Source organism: Pseudonaja textilis, chromosome 1, assembly GCF_049901715.1.
Source record: "Pseudonaja textilis isolate UNSWEBS1 chromosome 1, rPseTex1.2, whole genome shotgun sequence".
NCBI classification, from domain to species: Eukaryota; Metazoa; Chordata; class Lepidosauria; order Squamata; family Elapidae; genus Pseudonaja; species Pseudonaja textilis.
This window is the reverse complement of record NC_141990.1, coordinates 79,514,358-79,531,818: the sequence shown is the minus strand read 5'-3', so window position 1 is coordinate 79,531,818 and position 17,461 is coordinate 79,514,358. Positions and strand designations below refer to the sequence as shown.

General features: G+C 37.4%; 1 protein-coding gene across 1 annotated transcript in view; it reads right to left on the bottom strand.

Annotated features, from left to right (window-relative positions):
- Nucleotides 1-1,258: 1,258 nt before the first annotated feature.
- Nucleotides 1,259-17,461, bottom strand: part of NOX3 (NADPH oxidase 3) — a 28,600-nt gene continuing 12,397 nt past the window's right edge. Inside the window, exons 8-13 of the mRNA XM_087921775.1 lie at nucleotides 12,727-12,819; nucleotides 11,499-11,752; nucleotides 9,299-9,461; nucleotides 7,860-8,006; nucleotides 6,537-6,661; nucleotides 1,259-1,385 (exon numbers count right to left, since the gene is read on the bottom strand). Coding sequence (XP_087777901.1) covers nucleotides 1,259-1,385; nucleotides 6,537-6,661; nucleotides 7,860-8,006; nucleotides 9,299-9,461; nucleotides 11,499-11,752; nucleotides 12,727-12,819 — 909 coding nt within the window. The remainder of the gene's footprint in view (nucleotides 1,386-6,536; nucleotides 6,662-7,859; nucleotides 8,007-9,298; nucleotides 9,462-11,498; nucleotides 11,753-12,726; nucleotides 12,820-17,461) is intronic.

The following is a 17,461-nucleotide window of genomic DNA, read 5'->3' as shown; positions in this document are numbered from 1 at the left end:
TGGCAAGACAAGTCGTAAAATGGGACAAAACTCACTTAAATATCTCACTTCACAACCTACATTTTGGACTCAATTGTGGTTGTAAGGTGAGGACCCCCTGTACCTTATTTTGAATGGAAAATAGCTACAAATAAACCTCAAATTATCAAAGTGGATGTTATTCTATTATGATCAGATTTAGTACATTTTGATGGCAGGCTACACATAGGTACAGAGTTAGGGGAAAAGTTCATACTTTAAAGGGTATGATATAGATTAGCTTTGCAGATAGACGAAAACATCAAGAGCAGAGGTGGCATTCAGCAGGTTCTGACCAGTTCTGGAGAACCAGTAGTAGAAATTTTAAGTAGTTTGGAGAACTGGCAAATGCCACCTCTAACTGGTCCTTCCCCCATCTATTCTCTGCCTCCTGATTTTATTTATTTTATTTTATTTATTTTATTGCCCTGCACAGGAGAACAGAGCTGGAAAGCAGGTTAGTGGGGTGGGGAGGGAATGGGGGTTTTGCAGTGTCCTTCCCCTGCCCTGCCATCAAGCCACGCCACACCCACCAAGCCACGCCATGCCCACCAAGCCACAGCCATAGAACCGGTAGTAAAAAAAAATTGAATACCACCACTGATGGCAGGGATTTAAATACTTATACTTAGAGTATGGCATATGTTTTGTGTTATTTGGCACAAAAAACAATATCCTTCCCTTGCTACACCCATCGAGCCATTCCACACCCACCAAGCCACACCACATCATGCCCACCAAGCCACGCCTACAGAAATGGTAGTAAAAAAATTTTTAATCCCACCACTGATCAAGAGAATATTGAGAACCTCTATCCAGATCATTCTGGTATTTTCAGAGACTGTCTTCAGATATGTCACCAGCTCAGCTAGTAAAACCAGAGAGTCTTCTTATGCTTCTGAAGTGAAAACTACACATAAATTGTGTCTTATTCAAAGCTAATGAAGAGAAACAAACTTAGTCTTGATGTCTATGTTTCCTGGATTATTATTATTTTTTTTAAATTATAATCCATTCTATTTCCAGAGGGCTCTTATCAATGATTTACAGGAAATAATAAAGCATGCAGCCTATAATCAAATAGGGCATAAAATTTAAGAATTTAAGGTATTTTAAAGTATCTGCATTCATAGTAATAGAGATATAAGTTCCTTTACTGAATAACAAACACTCGTTTCAAAATGATGCATTTCCATTGCTCCAAGCATGCAATTATCAGCTATCATTTTAAAAAGAAGTTCTAGAAACTTTCCTTGTTATAATAAAATTGAATGCCTCTTGGATCAGTGGATGAATACCGGTTGCACATCTTTTGAAGATTCCGAGAAAGAGTTTTAGATCCACAAAAGAACACACCAATGCGGTTGCTGCAATGAAAATCAAGATTCACAAATTACGATTAAGAACCCTTTCCTTGAATAGAAAAATTATACACATATGTTAGAAGCAGGAGATCTGAAAGGGATCACAATAATATGACTGAAGTGGTACAGCAATGTCTTTGTGTCAGTAAAATACAAAAGAGGCAACATTTAAAAACCTTTTGAAAAAAAGCTTCCACATCTTCCCATCCCTGGAGAATATCACTACCTACACAGTGCATCATGACGTTATTATGGAAATCATGATGGTATTGTGACATGTGACATTGTGGCTTTTAGACTTACTGTCTTGACTATTGGACAACTATCAACATTTATTACAGGACGTTTTTTGCAGTGATCCCAAATGTGTAGAAATCCTTCCCAGAAGGGAGACAGGGAAGAAACATCAATATTATCAATGTTTAAAGGACTTGCAAAGCTTAATCACTGTTTAGTTGATAGTATGCTCCAAGCTAGGTTTTTAAGCGTCTCAGTTGTTAGGAATGAAATTATTTTTAATTAGAACGATTGTTTTTAATTCCATTTTTCTTTTTAAATTCTAAATGTATTTAGCTGATGTTAATTGCTTTAATGACTTTGCCTTTAAAGGTATTTCAGTGTTAGTAAGAATAATAATCTTGTACCTGTCAAGATTTCTTGAAGAGAGAATTTCACAATTTTGTTATTGGCTACACCTGTGGTAAAGTTGTAGTCCACATGTATTGATCAGGTTTTGAAACACAGTAGATATCTAGCCAAGCTTTGGAAGTTATAAAGAGTATAGAGTATGTGATGTCAGTTTTATCTTAGAGTCAATCCCTTATTAGGCCTATTAGAAATATTAGAAATACAGATAATCCTCCCTGCAGTTTGGACCAACAACTCAATCACTAAGCAGCGAAGTCATTAAGTGAAATGTCACATGACTACACTGACTTATGACATCAATCATGAAACAAATAGCTATCAGCCATTAAACATGATATCACATGATTGTGACTTACAACTTTCTACTGTGCCCATTGACTTTGACATGCTCATTGGAAGTGGCTAGGAAGGTTATAATGGTAATTTATGTGACCTGACATTATGACTATCATCAATATATGCTGTCGAATTGTGATCATGTGATCATAGGGATGCTGTGACAACTGCAACTTTGATTACCATTCATAAGTCCTTTTTCAGTGCCATCATAACGTGGAATGGTTGCTGAATGAGTAATGGGTAAGTGAGGATTACTTATAAATAAATACATTGTTACATTGCTCAGAAGATTTGCTGAGTCCTCACATGAGGAATTATGTCAATATAATAAATGGAAGATACCCATTTAATTTTTTCATATTATCTTCACTCAGAAAATAGAGAACAGATTTTAATAGGAGACATCTATGAATAATTGTTGTTACTGTAATTGTTGACCTATCGTGATGCCATGGACAACGATCCTCTCGGCCTTCCTTTCCTCTACTATCCCCCGGAAACCATTTAAATTCACAACAACTGCTTCAGTGACTCCATCCAGCCACCTCATTCTTAGCTGTCCCCTTCTTCTATTGCCCTCAATCTTTCCCAGCATTAGGCTCTTCTCCAGTGAGTCCTTCCTTCTTATTATGTGGCCAAAATATTTGAGTTTTCATCTTCAGGATCTGGCCTTCTAAAGAACAGTCAGGGTTGATCTCCTCTAGGACTGACCAGTTTGATTACCTTGCAGTCCAAGGGAATTGCAGGAGTTTTCTCCAGCACCATAGTTCAAAGCAGAGCTAGTATTCAGCAGGTTCTGACCAGTTCTGGAGGACTGGTAGCGGAAATTTTGAGTAGTTCAGAGAACTGGCAAATACCACCTCTGATTGGAGATTTTGCAGCATCCTTCCCCTGCCATATCCACAGAACCGATAGTAAAAAAATTTGAATCCCACCACTGGTTCAGAGGACTCAATTCTTTGGCACTCAACCTTCCTTATTGTCCAACTTTCACAGCTATGAATACTAGACATCTATAAACTTTACTGTATATTTCACAAAATTTATCATAGATAATTTTCAGAATTTTTCTGTCCTGCACAAATCCCTATTTAGCAATTCTTAGATTAAATATCGACTAGGTTATATTGTCTAATTATAGTTTCCCCTTATAAAATTGTATGTGTTACATACTATTTTAAAGAATCTGCTAATCTTGTTACATATATTATGGTCTGCTGAAATTGATGGAGTTTCTTTCTTTCTTTCTTTTTTGAAAATTTTGTTTGGGTTTTCACAAAAAAAACATAGTACAAATAAAACATCTTTTTTTGAAAATAGCATGGTCCCGGGTTACACTTCTTCATACAGACACAAACTCTATTTCATGCTCACTTTGATGTTCTATTCCATATCTTATTACTGTTTTATGTTTTCTACTTAGTTTTTCTCCTCTCTTAATTTTCTCAATTTTATTTTAATTATCTCAATTCAAATCATTATATTTATACTTTTGTCTGTCCTGTTTCAATTTCATATTTTCTTTTCTCATTAAACAAATTTTCTCCTGTTGTTACTAATTGGAGTATGACACCTTTATATCTTTTAATTTTATCCATTCAACTCTTATTTAAGCTTCAATATATACCTTGAGGTTATAACATTCAATATAATACATAACTTCCAATCGAATTCTGCTTGGTACATTCTTAAAATACCCACTATATTCTTAAAAAGTGATTATAAATATATGTAATTAAAACACTCATTTCATCCCAATTCAATTCTATCATTAATATTCATTAAAGTCTTAACATCTTTAACATTACTTTTCAATTAAATATCATACTTCCTTGGGAACACTTATAAGCTTTCGGTAATTATTTTTTTCCCCTATTTCTCTTCCCTTATATTTTATAAAACATTAAATAATTAAAATGTTCCCATCCTTTCCTAATTCAATTCTCTCATTCATGTTATTTCATTTATTTACTAACAAACACTTCACTAGATTACAATAACTATTTTATCCATCATTTTAATCACATTGTTTCATATTTTCTAAAATTACTTCTATTTCTAATATAACAATATTATCTTATGTACCTTTGCAGAATCCCTTTTTCAATTAAAATTTCACCCGTTATCTCTAAATAGGCCCTGTTTCTCCATATCTTGTTTCTGTCCTTTATAACTTCTTTTCCTTTCCTTCTTCCCTCTCTTCTTCTCCCTCCCCCTTCTACCCCCTTGTCTCTCTAGTTCCAATTCTCTCTTCTGTATTCCTCTCTTCTGTTCCTTTCTAATATTATATGTATTTTTCAAGTTATTAGTCCTTTTCTTGGTTGTTTTTTCAAATCTTAAACTTTTCATTCTCTTTCCCCCCCTTTCCTTCCCCCCCCCGCATAAAATTACTTGTTCATTAAAGATGGCTTCTTCTTTGTCCCAGTCTTCTTCTTCTGCAGGCATTTCTTGTTGTTTCTCATAGTTCGAGATCTCCATTTCTAAGAATCAAAATACGAAGCCAAAAGAACCTCTCCCTTCTTGTGCATCTTCTTTGTACTTTTTAAGTTCCATTTTCAGTTCATCTAAAAGTAGTGCCATTTTAAAACACTTTTAAACAACCACCCGATCGATTTTAGTCATTCAAATGCAATAACCAAAAATCCAGAGATCACCAAATAATCCAAATACTCCCAAGCTGTTTCTTCATGCTTCTTTTTTCCTTTCTCTTCCTGGGATTCTACTATTTTGTAGCCAAGTTTCAGTTAAAATGTATCTTTCAGAAGTCTTGTTGAGGTTTTACTGTAAATTCCTTTTAATTCCTCCCTTTTTTCCAGATCCTGCCCTTTTATTCTTTTTCTCTCCTTTCCTGCTTTTAAAAGGTTTTAAGTATCCAGAAATCTTTATTATCCCTTTGACATTTTATTTTCAGGTTAAATGCCTATTGATGTCAAAGTGGATTTTTTTTCCAATTTGTTATTTAGATCTCTTAGCTGTCAGTATAGGGAAAAGGAGAGAAGAAAAAAAAACCAAATCCTTTCCCTTTTCTCTCTCCTTCGCTGCTTCAGAATCTTCTTTGGGAACAATGTTACTGTTTTTTTAGTTTAAATTCCAGGGTACCTTAGTTGTGGCTTTTGCAGTTTAACCTGGTCAACCAAAACTTTCTGTTCTTATCTTCCTCCTGCACATTCTTTTCCGGTTGAGTTCTTATTTGAGGTGGCCATTTCTGACCACCGCTGCAACCGCCTTCGGGAAAGGGAGTAATGGCCAGCTGAGGAGGAGAGATGTGGCTCTCCTCAACCCTGCTGGCAGTCTCTCCCCTCTTCACCACCTCTATGGGGTGGCTTAGCCCCGAAACCAGCCGGCTCGGGGTGTTACAGCGGCGAGCACGGATTGAAAGCAGGCACGATCGTGGTTTCGGTCTGTCCGCGAAGAGGCTCAAACCGGAAGTCGATGGAGTTTATTTCTGAGCAATCAGACAAGGTTTGCACTATTTTTTTTTCTTCGTTTGCATATCTTAAAAATAGTCCAATTCTTTCTTCCTTTCCATGGCACTGATTTTAGTTTCTGATCAACAGATAATTAAATATTGGGGTCTGATAAGTAATCAGAACTATTTTTCTTCCTCTTTTCTGAAGTTAGCAGTTGTAATGATTGCTTCAGAACTCTCTGGGAACAAAGAAGCTTTTCTAAGACTTTCTAGCCCCCAAAAACAACACCCATCCCAATCCTCTGGTATTCAACTTAGACCTTTCAAGCTGAGATGAACTAATAACATAACAGCATTGTCCTTACATCCACAGCCAATGAGATTGGGGAACAAACACATCCTTGACATTCTAAGAAAAAAGACCTCACTGTTTATCTTTTTAATAACCATTTTCAATGAAAATTAATGTTACTTTGTCCTTTGTGTTTAACAATAATTGGATTGGGGCTTTCAATTATAGCTGGATAAATGCCAAGAAGCTGAAATACTTTCAAACATTAGATTTTCATGTCCAAAAATTAGATTTGATGGCATTGCCTACTCAAGATTTCTTCCTTGAAAGCATTATAACACATAAATATGCTTTTAGTATAAATTTCCAACTTAAACATATCAAAGAACAAGTTTCCTTCCTATCTTTGTAACATTGGGAAAAACATAGCATGGTGATATCATCAGGAGTTGCTAACATGCCTTACCCAGGATGATTTTCTGCTATTTGTTTGAATTCAGTGTCCCAATTTGGTCTCCCATAGAAAGTTTTCTGTCTCAAGCCAGTAATTACATCCACCTTTTTCTCGTAATGCAAGGCAATGTGCATAGCCTATATTGCAGTGGATCAAAAAGTCATTATTTCAGAATTAAGAAGAAAGAGAATATTACTACTGGACAAATGAATATATAGATATAATGGGAAAAGATCAGATATTTCCCAGTCCTTGATTCCCATTCAGGGTTCCTCTGAGGGACTCCAAAGACTGCTCAGAGAACAGAGGAACCAATTGAAAGATATAGAGAGATGAGATGAAAGGGAGGGAGGGAGATTCTCTGAAATTTGGGTTCATTCTGTCAACTTTCAGTGATTCTGTTTCCCATCTCTCACTTTATGCCAATCAGCTAGATCTTCCAACTGTTAGAGCAGGGGTATCAAACTCATGTCATTACAGTGGCATCACTGATTGTTGTGATTGTTGGGGTGACTTCCCCCCAAGCTTTGCTAAGCTGGACGTGGGCATGGCCAGCATGTGATGCATCCAGCCCATGGGCTGGAAGTTTGACAGCCCTATGTAAGAGGATTCTTTGTGAGGTTCTTGGAGCAAAGAAAGAGCAGAAAAGTCTGCTTCCATCCTTTTTTGTTAGAAAAAGCTTAATCCATGTAAATGTTAAAACATCACCCAATATTATGATAATTAAGTATGATGGCCCAAAGGTTCTCCAGTGAAGTGCCATTGACTGATGGAACCAGCATCTGAGGTGAATCTGTCCAAACTCATGCTTAGGTGTCTTTAAAGGCAGCTTCAAGTCTTTCCTTGTTCTCCAGCAACAGGGTTGACATTTATTTCATATAGGCTCATCTATCAACCCCGTCCCCACAAATAGCATGTAGGAACTGAAGTACAAGCTGTGACACCGGTACTCTAGCACCATAAAGAAAAGTTCAGTGATATCAGCAGATTGAGTGAATTGGTAGCTAGCTGAGCCTCAGGACAGGGAGGAAGGGAGAGGAGAATGATAGATGAGAAGGGAAGAAAAGGGCTTTGGAGAGCAATCACAGATCTGGATACTCCCGCAGTTACTGAGAACTTTGGCATTAAACCCAGCTTTGACATTTGCTTTGGCATAGCTGGGACTCTGTGACACTGCACTGGGAACAGAGTCTTTCAAAAGACAAATGTAAGTATGATTCATTTTAAGAAAGCCGTGCTTGATGCGATTAAGCCTTCATTTGATTACTGTTCCTTAGGCTGCAGTCCTAGAAAAATAAGATGCAGTAACTCAGTCCCAGAAGATTTCATTTATACCTGACTTTCATCCCAGTCGGTAAGAAATATGTGATAGCTTAGAAAATAGGCTTTCCCTTTCTTAGCCATTTGTGCTTCCAGCAAGCACAGGAGATCAGCAAACCACTCAAAGGCAGATGGATCTCGGCAAATCCAATAGAAATAAACCTGTCAAGGGAAAGTAAAACAATTCAACCAAGTGCAAGCTTTCACTGGGCATCCTATATGGCTCTTAAATTATTTATTTGGAGATAAGTGGCTAATCTTATAGCCTGCTACTGTGCTCAGGTTTAAAATTTATACTTGATTTTCTAGCAAGCCCTGACAGTGCAGAGCTCTATTGTTTAATAATGTACTCCAACAGTCATTCGTGTATGTTTTCAATTGATACCTTGAACATCATGCTTAAGGATGCTCTTAAGAGTTGATCTTGAATGGCTATTGGTAATTTGACAGTGTAAGGGGATGTAGAGTAGGCAAAAGTGTTGAAGTGTTTACCAAGCCTTGGGCATATCATACAATAGGAAATGTATTTTTAGATTATGCAGAGCTCTTTTCATCTATGATTTCAAGATGATGATGACGATGATGATATGATGATGACTTTTGAATCAGTCATGATTCCTGGTGATTGGCTGCATAAATCCATACAATTTTCTTGGCAATATTTCTCTTGCTTACTATTGCTTTATTCCTAAACCTGAAAAGAATGACTCACCCAAAGTCATCCAATGATAAGGCACTCAATCTCCCAGTTTCTAGCCTATGGCTTTTAATCTTTAGATAAAACTGACTCAATAGTAATTGTTACAATCCTGTAAGGCTGAATATTTCTGCCCCATCTCATACTGATGTTGAAGAAGGATAATGGCTCTTTTCAAGATAGATAGATAGATAGATAGATAGATAGATAGATAGATAGATAGATGATAGATAGATAGATAGATAGATAGATAGATAGATAGATAGATAGATATAGACCTTTATTGTCATTTATTTTACTGTGGGCACTATTGACTACACTTTTGAGAGTACAAAAGTGTACACATACATAACACACATATACACATACTACACACACACACACACACACACACACACACACACAGAGGCAACACTAAAATAAATCTACTTCTTTTACTAACTCCAGGATATTATGACCCCAAACATTAGTAAATCGCTGAAAAAGAATAGCAGAATCTAGTTGATCTAAAAAAAAAAAAAAAAAGAAGTCAACATAACCCCTCTCCAAAAAAAGTAAGGGCAGATCATTTTCTGTATGGTCAATAAAACAGTGAGTCATGTTGATGCAGTCACCAGTAGTTAAGCTCAACGTTTAACAGGATGTGTTACTAGGTAAGGCTAAGTGGAGTAAGTACTTGACTAAATTAGCTTACTTGCAAAAAGTTTAAAAGTGATGAAATAAGACAGATGAAATTCATAACCACAATATGACTTACCTTTTCCACTCTGAGTTGTGTGTTTAGATTACTGTTCTTATACCAAATAGATTTCAGAATGGAAGCAAAAGGAGTGACTCCTATTCCTGCTGCAATACACACACTAATGGGATACTGGAAAACATCAGTGACTGCACCTCCCAAGGGCCCATCCACAGCAAGTCTGCAATGACATCCCAACTAATACTTACAAAACAGTAATGTTCTTTGTGTTGGTATTAGACTACAGGTAGACTACAAATGGTTGATGTACAACTATTTGTTTAGTAACTGTTTGAAGTTATACTGCTGAAAAAAAGTGACTGTTGCAGCATCCCCATGGTCATGTGATCAAAATCCATACATTTGGCAACTAGCATGTATTTATGATGTTTGCAGTGTTCCGGGGTCATGTGATTACCTTTTGTGACCTTCTGACAATTAAACTCAAGGGAGAAGCCATAGTAACCTAACAAAGTCACTAACTTGACCATGGCAATGATTCACTTAACAAATTTGGCAAGAAAGGTAAAAAAATGGGGCAAAATGAATTTGGGCTCGAATTCAATTTTGGTGGTAAGTTGAGGACTACCTGTACAACCACTTTGGGTTTTTATGCTGTGGGTGCAGAGGAGTGTTGTTATATCTGCCATCTGAGATGGCTGTCCCACTCTGTCTAATGTGAAGGCCAACTGATATGACAATGGCACTAGGATCCAGGATTAGAGAGGCACAATAGCTGTACCTGCACTCTGTCAATCTCTTCAAGATGTGTCTGAAAAGGAGTTAAAATTGTGCTCATATGCAGACATGTATTTGTGATCAAGAGAACATGACTATAGCTTTTCTTCAGACCTCACATCTGAAAGCGTGGAAGTAAGAGAAAAGAAATGCTGAAAAGAGAGCTCCAGTAAACACAATCCATTGTTTCTTCACTAAGCCACATTTTAATTATATTGCTCTTTCACAAGATATAGGTAGCCCTTATTTAGCAGCCACCCATGGCACTAGCAACTCGGTTATTAAGCAAAGTGGCTGCTAAGTACAACTGTGACTATGCTTAAGATCTTACTACAGCTTTCCTATGTGTTACTGACCTGTGAGGGTCATAATTTCGAGGATTGGTCATAAAGTTACTTTTCCATCACTATTGTAATTGTAAACAATGTCTAAACAAGGCAGTCTTTAAATGAGACTTCCTGTATTTTGGAGACTGAATGCCTAATTCAGTGGATTAAAAATAATATCACTGATGTGACATGAATTAACCAGATTTGGACTTAATTCCTTTGGATCCTACCTGAAGCAAATCTGGGATTAAAAGGAAGATTCATCAATTACGACAATATTAGCTAACCTGTCTCTAGGAATTTAGTCAGACATCTCTACAACACTTCTAACCAAAGCTTAGAAAAGGGGATATGTGGACTTGGATTTGGGGCTTTTTCAAGCAACAGGCACCCCTTTCATGCAAGCTAAAAGCAATTTTATGAAAACAGACACATGATACATTGCCAGATAATGCTGAGCCAGCATCCAAAGGAGATATATTTATCCAAATCCCACAAAATTCTTTTTCTCCAAGTTCTCTCCAAACTGTGGGTACAAAGTTCATAACCGAAGAGAAACAGTGTCATGGCAAAATTAGAAATTCTATTGCCATAGAATAATAGGCAATGCAGAACCATATGGCTTTAATTTTGGGACATTGAATATTGGGATAGATATTATTTTCAGATAAAATCTCTCCCTCCCCATTCAACATAATAATGAACTTTGGGGTGAACCTTAGAGAATTTGTGATTTCTGGGACTGAAGGCTTTTTTTATTAACCAGACGTATTTCCTCTTTCTTTCAGAGTGTTGTGAAAGTGCCTGATTCAATAAGAAAATGAGGTAGAAGGGTCAGAAGAAGAAGTTTAGAGATTAATAAAATCTGATCCGCAGGAAGACTTCGGGCATGCAGCCTTAAGCAAATTCTTAATGTTTCCCCTTGAAAATGTGATATTTCAGGATGCTTACTTTGGGCTAAATCAGATTCAGGTAAAATTATACATGAAATCTTTTTTAAGTACTGCCATTTCAATAATCTTCTATTATCTATTTTTCCTGCTAGCAAGTTAGTAAATTTGGCTACATTTGCAGTTAGCATATGAGCTTGGCTTCTTCAGATAATCAAAAATGAATAGCCAAACCAGTTACATCGCAAAGAATTTCCAGACCTTGGCAGCTTCCAGGGTTCCTTATATGTTTCTTCGTGGGCTCCAAAGGCCCTGAAAATGGCTTCCGTCCAGTTCCCAACTGCTCGTATGTGCACACTAAAGAAGTCGTCTTCAGGAGCTGAAGTGAGAGTGAAAGGATGCCACTCCAGCTGGGAGATTGCAGGGCACTGGAGGAAGATGTACTGCCCAGGCTCCATTTTAAAGCCACGCTTCTTCAGCTGAAGCTCTAAGACCCCAGAGGCGTGAGTCACCACCTAAGCAAAATGGCAACTGGCATATTTTAATTATTCTGTTCATTAGCAGGGACTACAGGAAAAGGCAGATAAGATGGCGAAGGGTCATAAGACTGGAAGGACAGTCATTAGGCTACTCCTTTTGATCTCCAGCCTTGTCTACCAAGAACATTTATTCATATTTTGTTTTGTACTTTGTAAACAATAATTAAACACGGGAAGCCCTAATGAATCAGATTACTGAGTGAAAGAAGTAGAAATTATTTGGTTGGTACAAAAGTATTCCTGCCCTTATCTTTATTTGATGGGGCCACCAGTTTGAATTCAGAATTCAGACAATTACTAGAGGGTAAATCCAGAATATTCTAAACATTTTCCACATCTTAGTTATTCTGTTCATTGGCAGGTGCAATAGTGGGCATTTGGAATTTTCCAGGCCAGATTTCATAAGCCAACTCTTTTATCATAGGAAAGCACTACTGCCAGAACCAGTGGATTTCATCTGGTACAGTGTTCCTCAATTTTGGTAACTTTAAGAAGTGTGGACTCACTGGGGAATTCTGGGAATTGAAGTCCACACCTCTTTACCAAGCTACCAAGGTTGAGAAACACTGATCTAGTAGATTTCATCTAGGATTTCATTACAGGGAACATTTCAGAGGTGGTATTCAGCAGGTTCTGACCAGTTCTGGAGAACTGGTAGCAGAAAATTTGAGTAGTTCGGAGAACCGGCAAATACCACCTCTGACTGGAGATTTTACAGTATCCTTCCCCTGCCATGCCCACCAAAGCACGCCCACAAAATCACTAGTAAAATTTTTTGAATCCCACCACTGGCTGAATCGTATTTCAGCATGCATAGTTCTTTACAAAAACAATAATAATATGAAGGGAATAACAAAATATTCATGAATATAGTAAATAACATAAATATGTGAATAGGATATAGAATAAAAAAACCAAAATCTATAACAAAATATAGCATGAACACATACCTTTGTAATGACAACCTCTTGCTGAAATCTCCATAGTCTAATCATTCTTTCATAGATGTGCAATATCACAGGGCCCAAGACCCACTTCCAAGCCTATTGGGAATCACATAATAACAATGTTGTGGTTAAAAAGGTAATTTTACAATTTCAGAGGGACAAATGCCAGCAGATACAACATTGTTCGAAGCGATTTTTATCTAGTGCAGTGTTTCTCAAACTTGACAACTTTAGGATAGAGGGCCAACTCCCAGAATTTCCCAGCCAGCAAGCCTACACATCTTAAAGTTGCCAAGTTTGAGAAACACTGATCTAAGAGGAGATCAATGTCAAACTATATGCATCCCATGCAGGGGTGGGATTCATTTTTTTAACAACCGGTTCTGTGGGTGTGGCTTAGTTGGTGGGCATGGCTAGTTGGTCATGTGACTGGCTGGGTGTGGCCAAATCAACATCACTCACATCGAGGCATGCATCTCCTCACCTGGCCTCTCACGACTGTGGGGATTCTGCAACAGTGTGAAAAACGGTCATAAGTCACTTTTTTCAGTGCCATTGTAACTTTGAATGGTCACCCCACACAAGCAAAGCACCAGCAAAGGAAGGGAAAAAAACTCCAGAGAAGTTCCTGAGACAGGAAGTCTAGTCCTGCCAAGAATGTAATAAAGGTTAATGGAGAAGGGAGTTTCTGTAAGCAACACCAGAATGTTTCCTTCCTGCCTTCCTTACAGGATTAGGCCAGTAATTTCTTCTAACAACCGGTTCTCCGAACTGCTTAGAATGCTAACAACCGGTACTAGAGAATAGATGTGAACCTGTAAAATCCCACCCCTGATCCCATGGAGATAAGGGGGTCTGGATACCAAGTATATATCACAAGGTACTATTCCATGGATAGGCTATCTTTTTTTTTTTGCTTCAATACATTGCCAGACAGGTATCCCACACATGCAGATATCTCTGTTCACATAGCCCCTTTTCTCTTTTTGCCATACACAGTCACACTTTATCTTTAAGAGATATTTTTGTTTATTTATTTAGATATTTATTTAGATATTTTTATCTTTAAGAGGTGGTGCAGTGATTAGAATGCAGTATTGCAGGCTAATTCTGCTGACTGCCGACTGTCACCATTTTGGTAGTTTGAGTCTCATCGGCTCAAGGTTGACTCAGCTTTCCATCCTTCCAAGATCAATAAAATGAGGATCCAGACTGATGAGGGCAATATGCTGACTCTGTAAACCGCTTAGAGAGGACTGTAAAACACTATGAAGTGGTATATAAGTCTAAGTGCTACTGTTATTGCTATCTCTGTCTCTTTCTGTGAATTAATGCAAAATATTCTACTTGTTGTTTTAACCACTAGTTAAAACCCTGATCTTATTCACAGACGAGTGAGGGATCAGGAGGCACATGGGACAAGAATGCGAATGGTCATAGGAAACGAGCAATACAATCCATGCTAGAAAATGAACAATGGAAAATCAGGGCAATTCCTTAAAGGTTTGAAAATAACATTTTCTATAGCCAAGGACAGCATACTGCCCTGGGGTCAAAAATTTGTTCACACACACACACACACACACACACACACACACACACTGCAATAGGAATTACAAACTCACCAACAAAGACATGCATAGATAATTTCAGCTGAGAGAAAACTTTCTGCAAAGTGTTTGCCTTTAGTCAAGCCACATCCATTGATGGGCTCAATGTACCCTACTACGTTGAGTTGGTCATGAACCACAAGGAAAGCAATGTTCCACAGAACAAGACTGGTATGTTTGGCTGCTATTTTATTTGGGCACAATGTTCTTGATGTAGCATTGCTTCAGGGCAGTCCATATTAGTTCTTTGCTTAGGATGCTGGGGTGGGAAAAAATATTTTAAAGAGAAACTTGCAAAGCAGGTGTCAGCCTTGACTCTGTTGTAGCAAAGAGCCTTGACAACTATTCTAATATATCTACTTTTGTTTGGTTATTTAAAAGCTATATTCTCCATGAGTTCTCTTCAAACCACATAATACATTTTCTGAAATGGGCATCACCAGTTTAAAGAAGGAAAACTTTTTTCTCTCTTTGCTTCTACTGAAAAATCAGCAGCGTTTTCTACTATAATTTATCATCGGTCAGAAATTGACCCAAGAAAGTACTGTTACGCTGAAATAATCTATTTTTATTTAATTGATTAGGCTATTTTATTGTCAGTGATTACACTCAGCCAATCTATGGCATTAAGTTGCTTAGATCTCCAGATATGGCAGCTTCATGGTTATATATAGTGATCATCCTATTGATCAAAGCTACTTAGCTGACTATATATATCAGCTGGTAATTCTGTTCAGTTCAAAGTACAACAGCTTTAGATAATTAGATATAATAGAATGTGCAGGATTTTTAAAAGAGTTTTTTTAGATGTGCACGCATGCCTATTCATTTTAAGTATTCCCTATTAATATTTAGAAAAAAGCTTAGGGTAGCATATTTAGACAGCAAAGAATATGGAAAATCTAATTTCTCCAAATTGCAAAATGATTATGCCAAAGAAAATAGATTTAAATTTACTTTTAATGTACATATGAACTGAAAGAAATATAATACTATACAATACAATGGAACCCTAAACATAATTATTCTAGTCTGTATCAAAAATGAAACAAAATTAGATTAATCATTTATAAACTGCCATTATTTACTCATTTTTCTGTTCCTTCATAATTCAGATTTTTCTACTCAGATTAAAAAAAATAAAGGGATTACTTTTCATTTCTACATTTTTATTATTAATATTTATTAATAGTATTAATAACTTATAGAATATTAATATCCCTTAATATTCTGTTCAATTAATAGAAAGCTACTAGCTCTAAGTTTAATAGGGTGAACTTGTTTAATTAATCAACATAATTATATAAAATAAAATTGATTACATCTGTTACATATTACCAAAAAGTCATGTATTCTTTTTGGTATTTTTCATTTCCCTTTCCCTAGTATTAATATTGGCTTTCCAAACCATAGTATTGTCACAGAATTAGTTAATAATAATTTTTGATGAACATTTTAATTAATGATACTGAAAATTGAACTGTTGCATCCTACTATAGTTTTGCTCTAGCACAAACTATTTCCAGTTTTCACCTTGCAGGTTATGTAGAAAAGTTTATATAGTTGAGTCTGCTTCACACTAACTGTTTGTTAACTTGTTCTTGGCCAACTTAGTGGCACTAGATTGGGGTCACACAACAGGCATGCCAAGGCTGTGTCAGCTACCTGGAAGCACACACACCCCTCCCCTATGCAACTCAAATCCACTTCCCTCAAAAGTGCAAACCATTGTGGGGACTTCATTTCTGCTAACTTTAATCCCAGTGTTCTGACCCAAACCCTTTTCCAATAAAACAAACAATAATTGAAGGGAACAGAAACCTTTTTAATGAATCTTACGAATCCCGGGTTAAAATGCTGCTGCAAACTAATTAACTTTGATAAGCACAAATCTCGCCAAAACTGTGCAAGACTGCCAAGAATCACAGATAAGAAATATTTCACAACACGAGAGTCTTCAAATACCAACTAAGATACTGAAATGTTCACAAGGCTGGAGTTTCAAAATGTTTTTGCTTCCTACAAAGAATGTCTGATTCACAGCTGGCTTTTACCTTCTTGAAGGAGGGGCCATTACCTTGCAGCCTTACTCCTGAGTCACCCATGTTGCTGCAGCTGTTCTTTCCTACGAGCAGCCCTGAGCACATGCGCACTTGGCACAGGCTCCTCGGGAACCTCCTCATCACTGCTGCCAGCCCCCACAATTTCTGAAGGCAGCAGTCTACTCCCTAATGGTCCTGGCCCCTCATCTGAGTCCTTGCTCTCCTCAGCTGTCCGCACCTGCTGCTGGCTCGCCACAACACCCAGGCTCTGCACTCTGGGTATGTGAGCGCAATTCATGGAAGAACCAGAATCAATTAAGGAAAAGAAAACACTTGGCCATAATGGGCAGAGAAATGGACTTCATTGATTTGATGACTCTCTGGATTGAGAAAAAGTCGATACAAAACTAAGGGATTGTTAAAAGATAACTGTTCTTGAAAACATGGCCAACAGTGAACGATGCTAGGAAGTATTGTTTGGTAACATCTGGAGTGCTGTAAGTTGCTTGTTCCTGAACTAGACTATTTAAAGTGGCACCACAGATTCTAAATATGAATCCCATAATAGCAGGAGGGCAGAACCTTTGCCAGATGATCCAAATGAAGATCTCCAGTCCTTTCAGCTGGGACCCTCAGGCTCTTCCTAGAGCAGGACCATTCATTAGTTTGAAGTTATGCTCATGTTGTAAAGGCCCAATTAAATATATCCCATCGTGTGGATGATGGGAAGGAAGTGGAGTTAGAGGCATCTAGGGGTCAGTAGTAGTGGCAAACTCAACAACTCCACTCTTGAGCCAGTTCCAGAAAGCCCTCAGAAAGTCTTGTCTATATCCACTGATAGTCTCTCAAACTCTGAAATCCAACCACCAAGTCCTAAACAGAGATAATGATTCAACAACAACCAAGAGCAGAGCTCTGTAGATTGATGAGACCTGCCAAGAAACAACTCTGAGAAGAATCAATGCTGAGTAAACTCCCACAGTTTTGTGTACTAGGTGGAGGCTCAGAGGGGCTGATTTGTTGGCCTCACTTCTGGGAAGAAAACTCCAAGAGCAACTTTTCAAGCCTTAGCTCTGTTGTATTTTC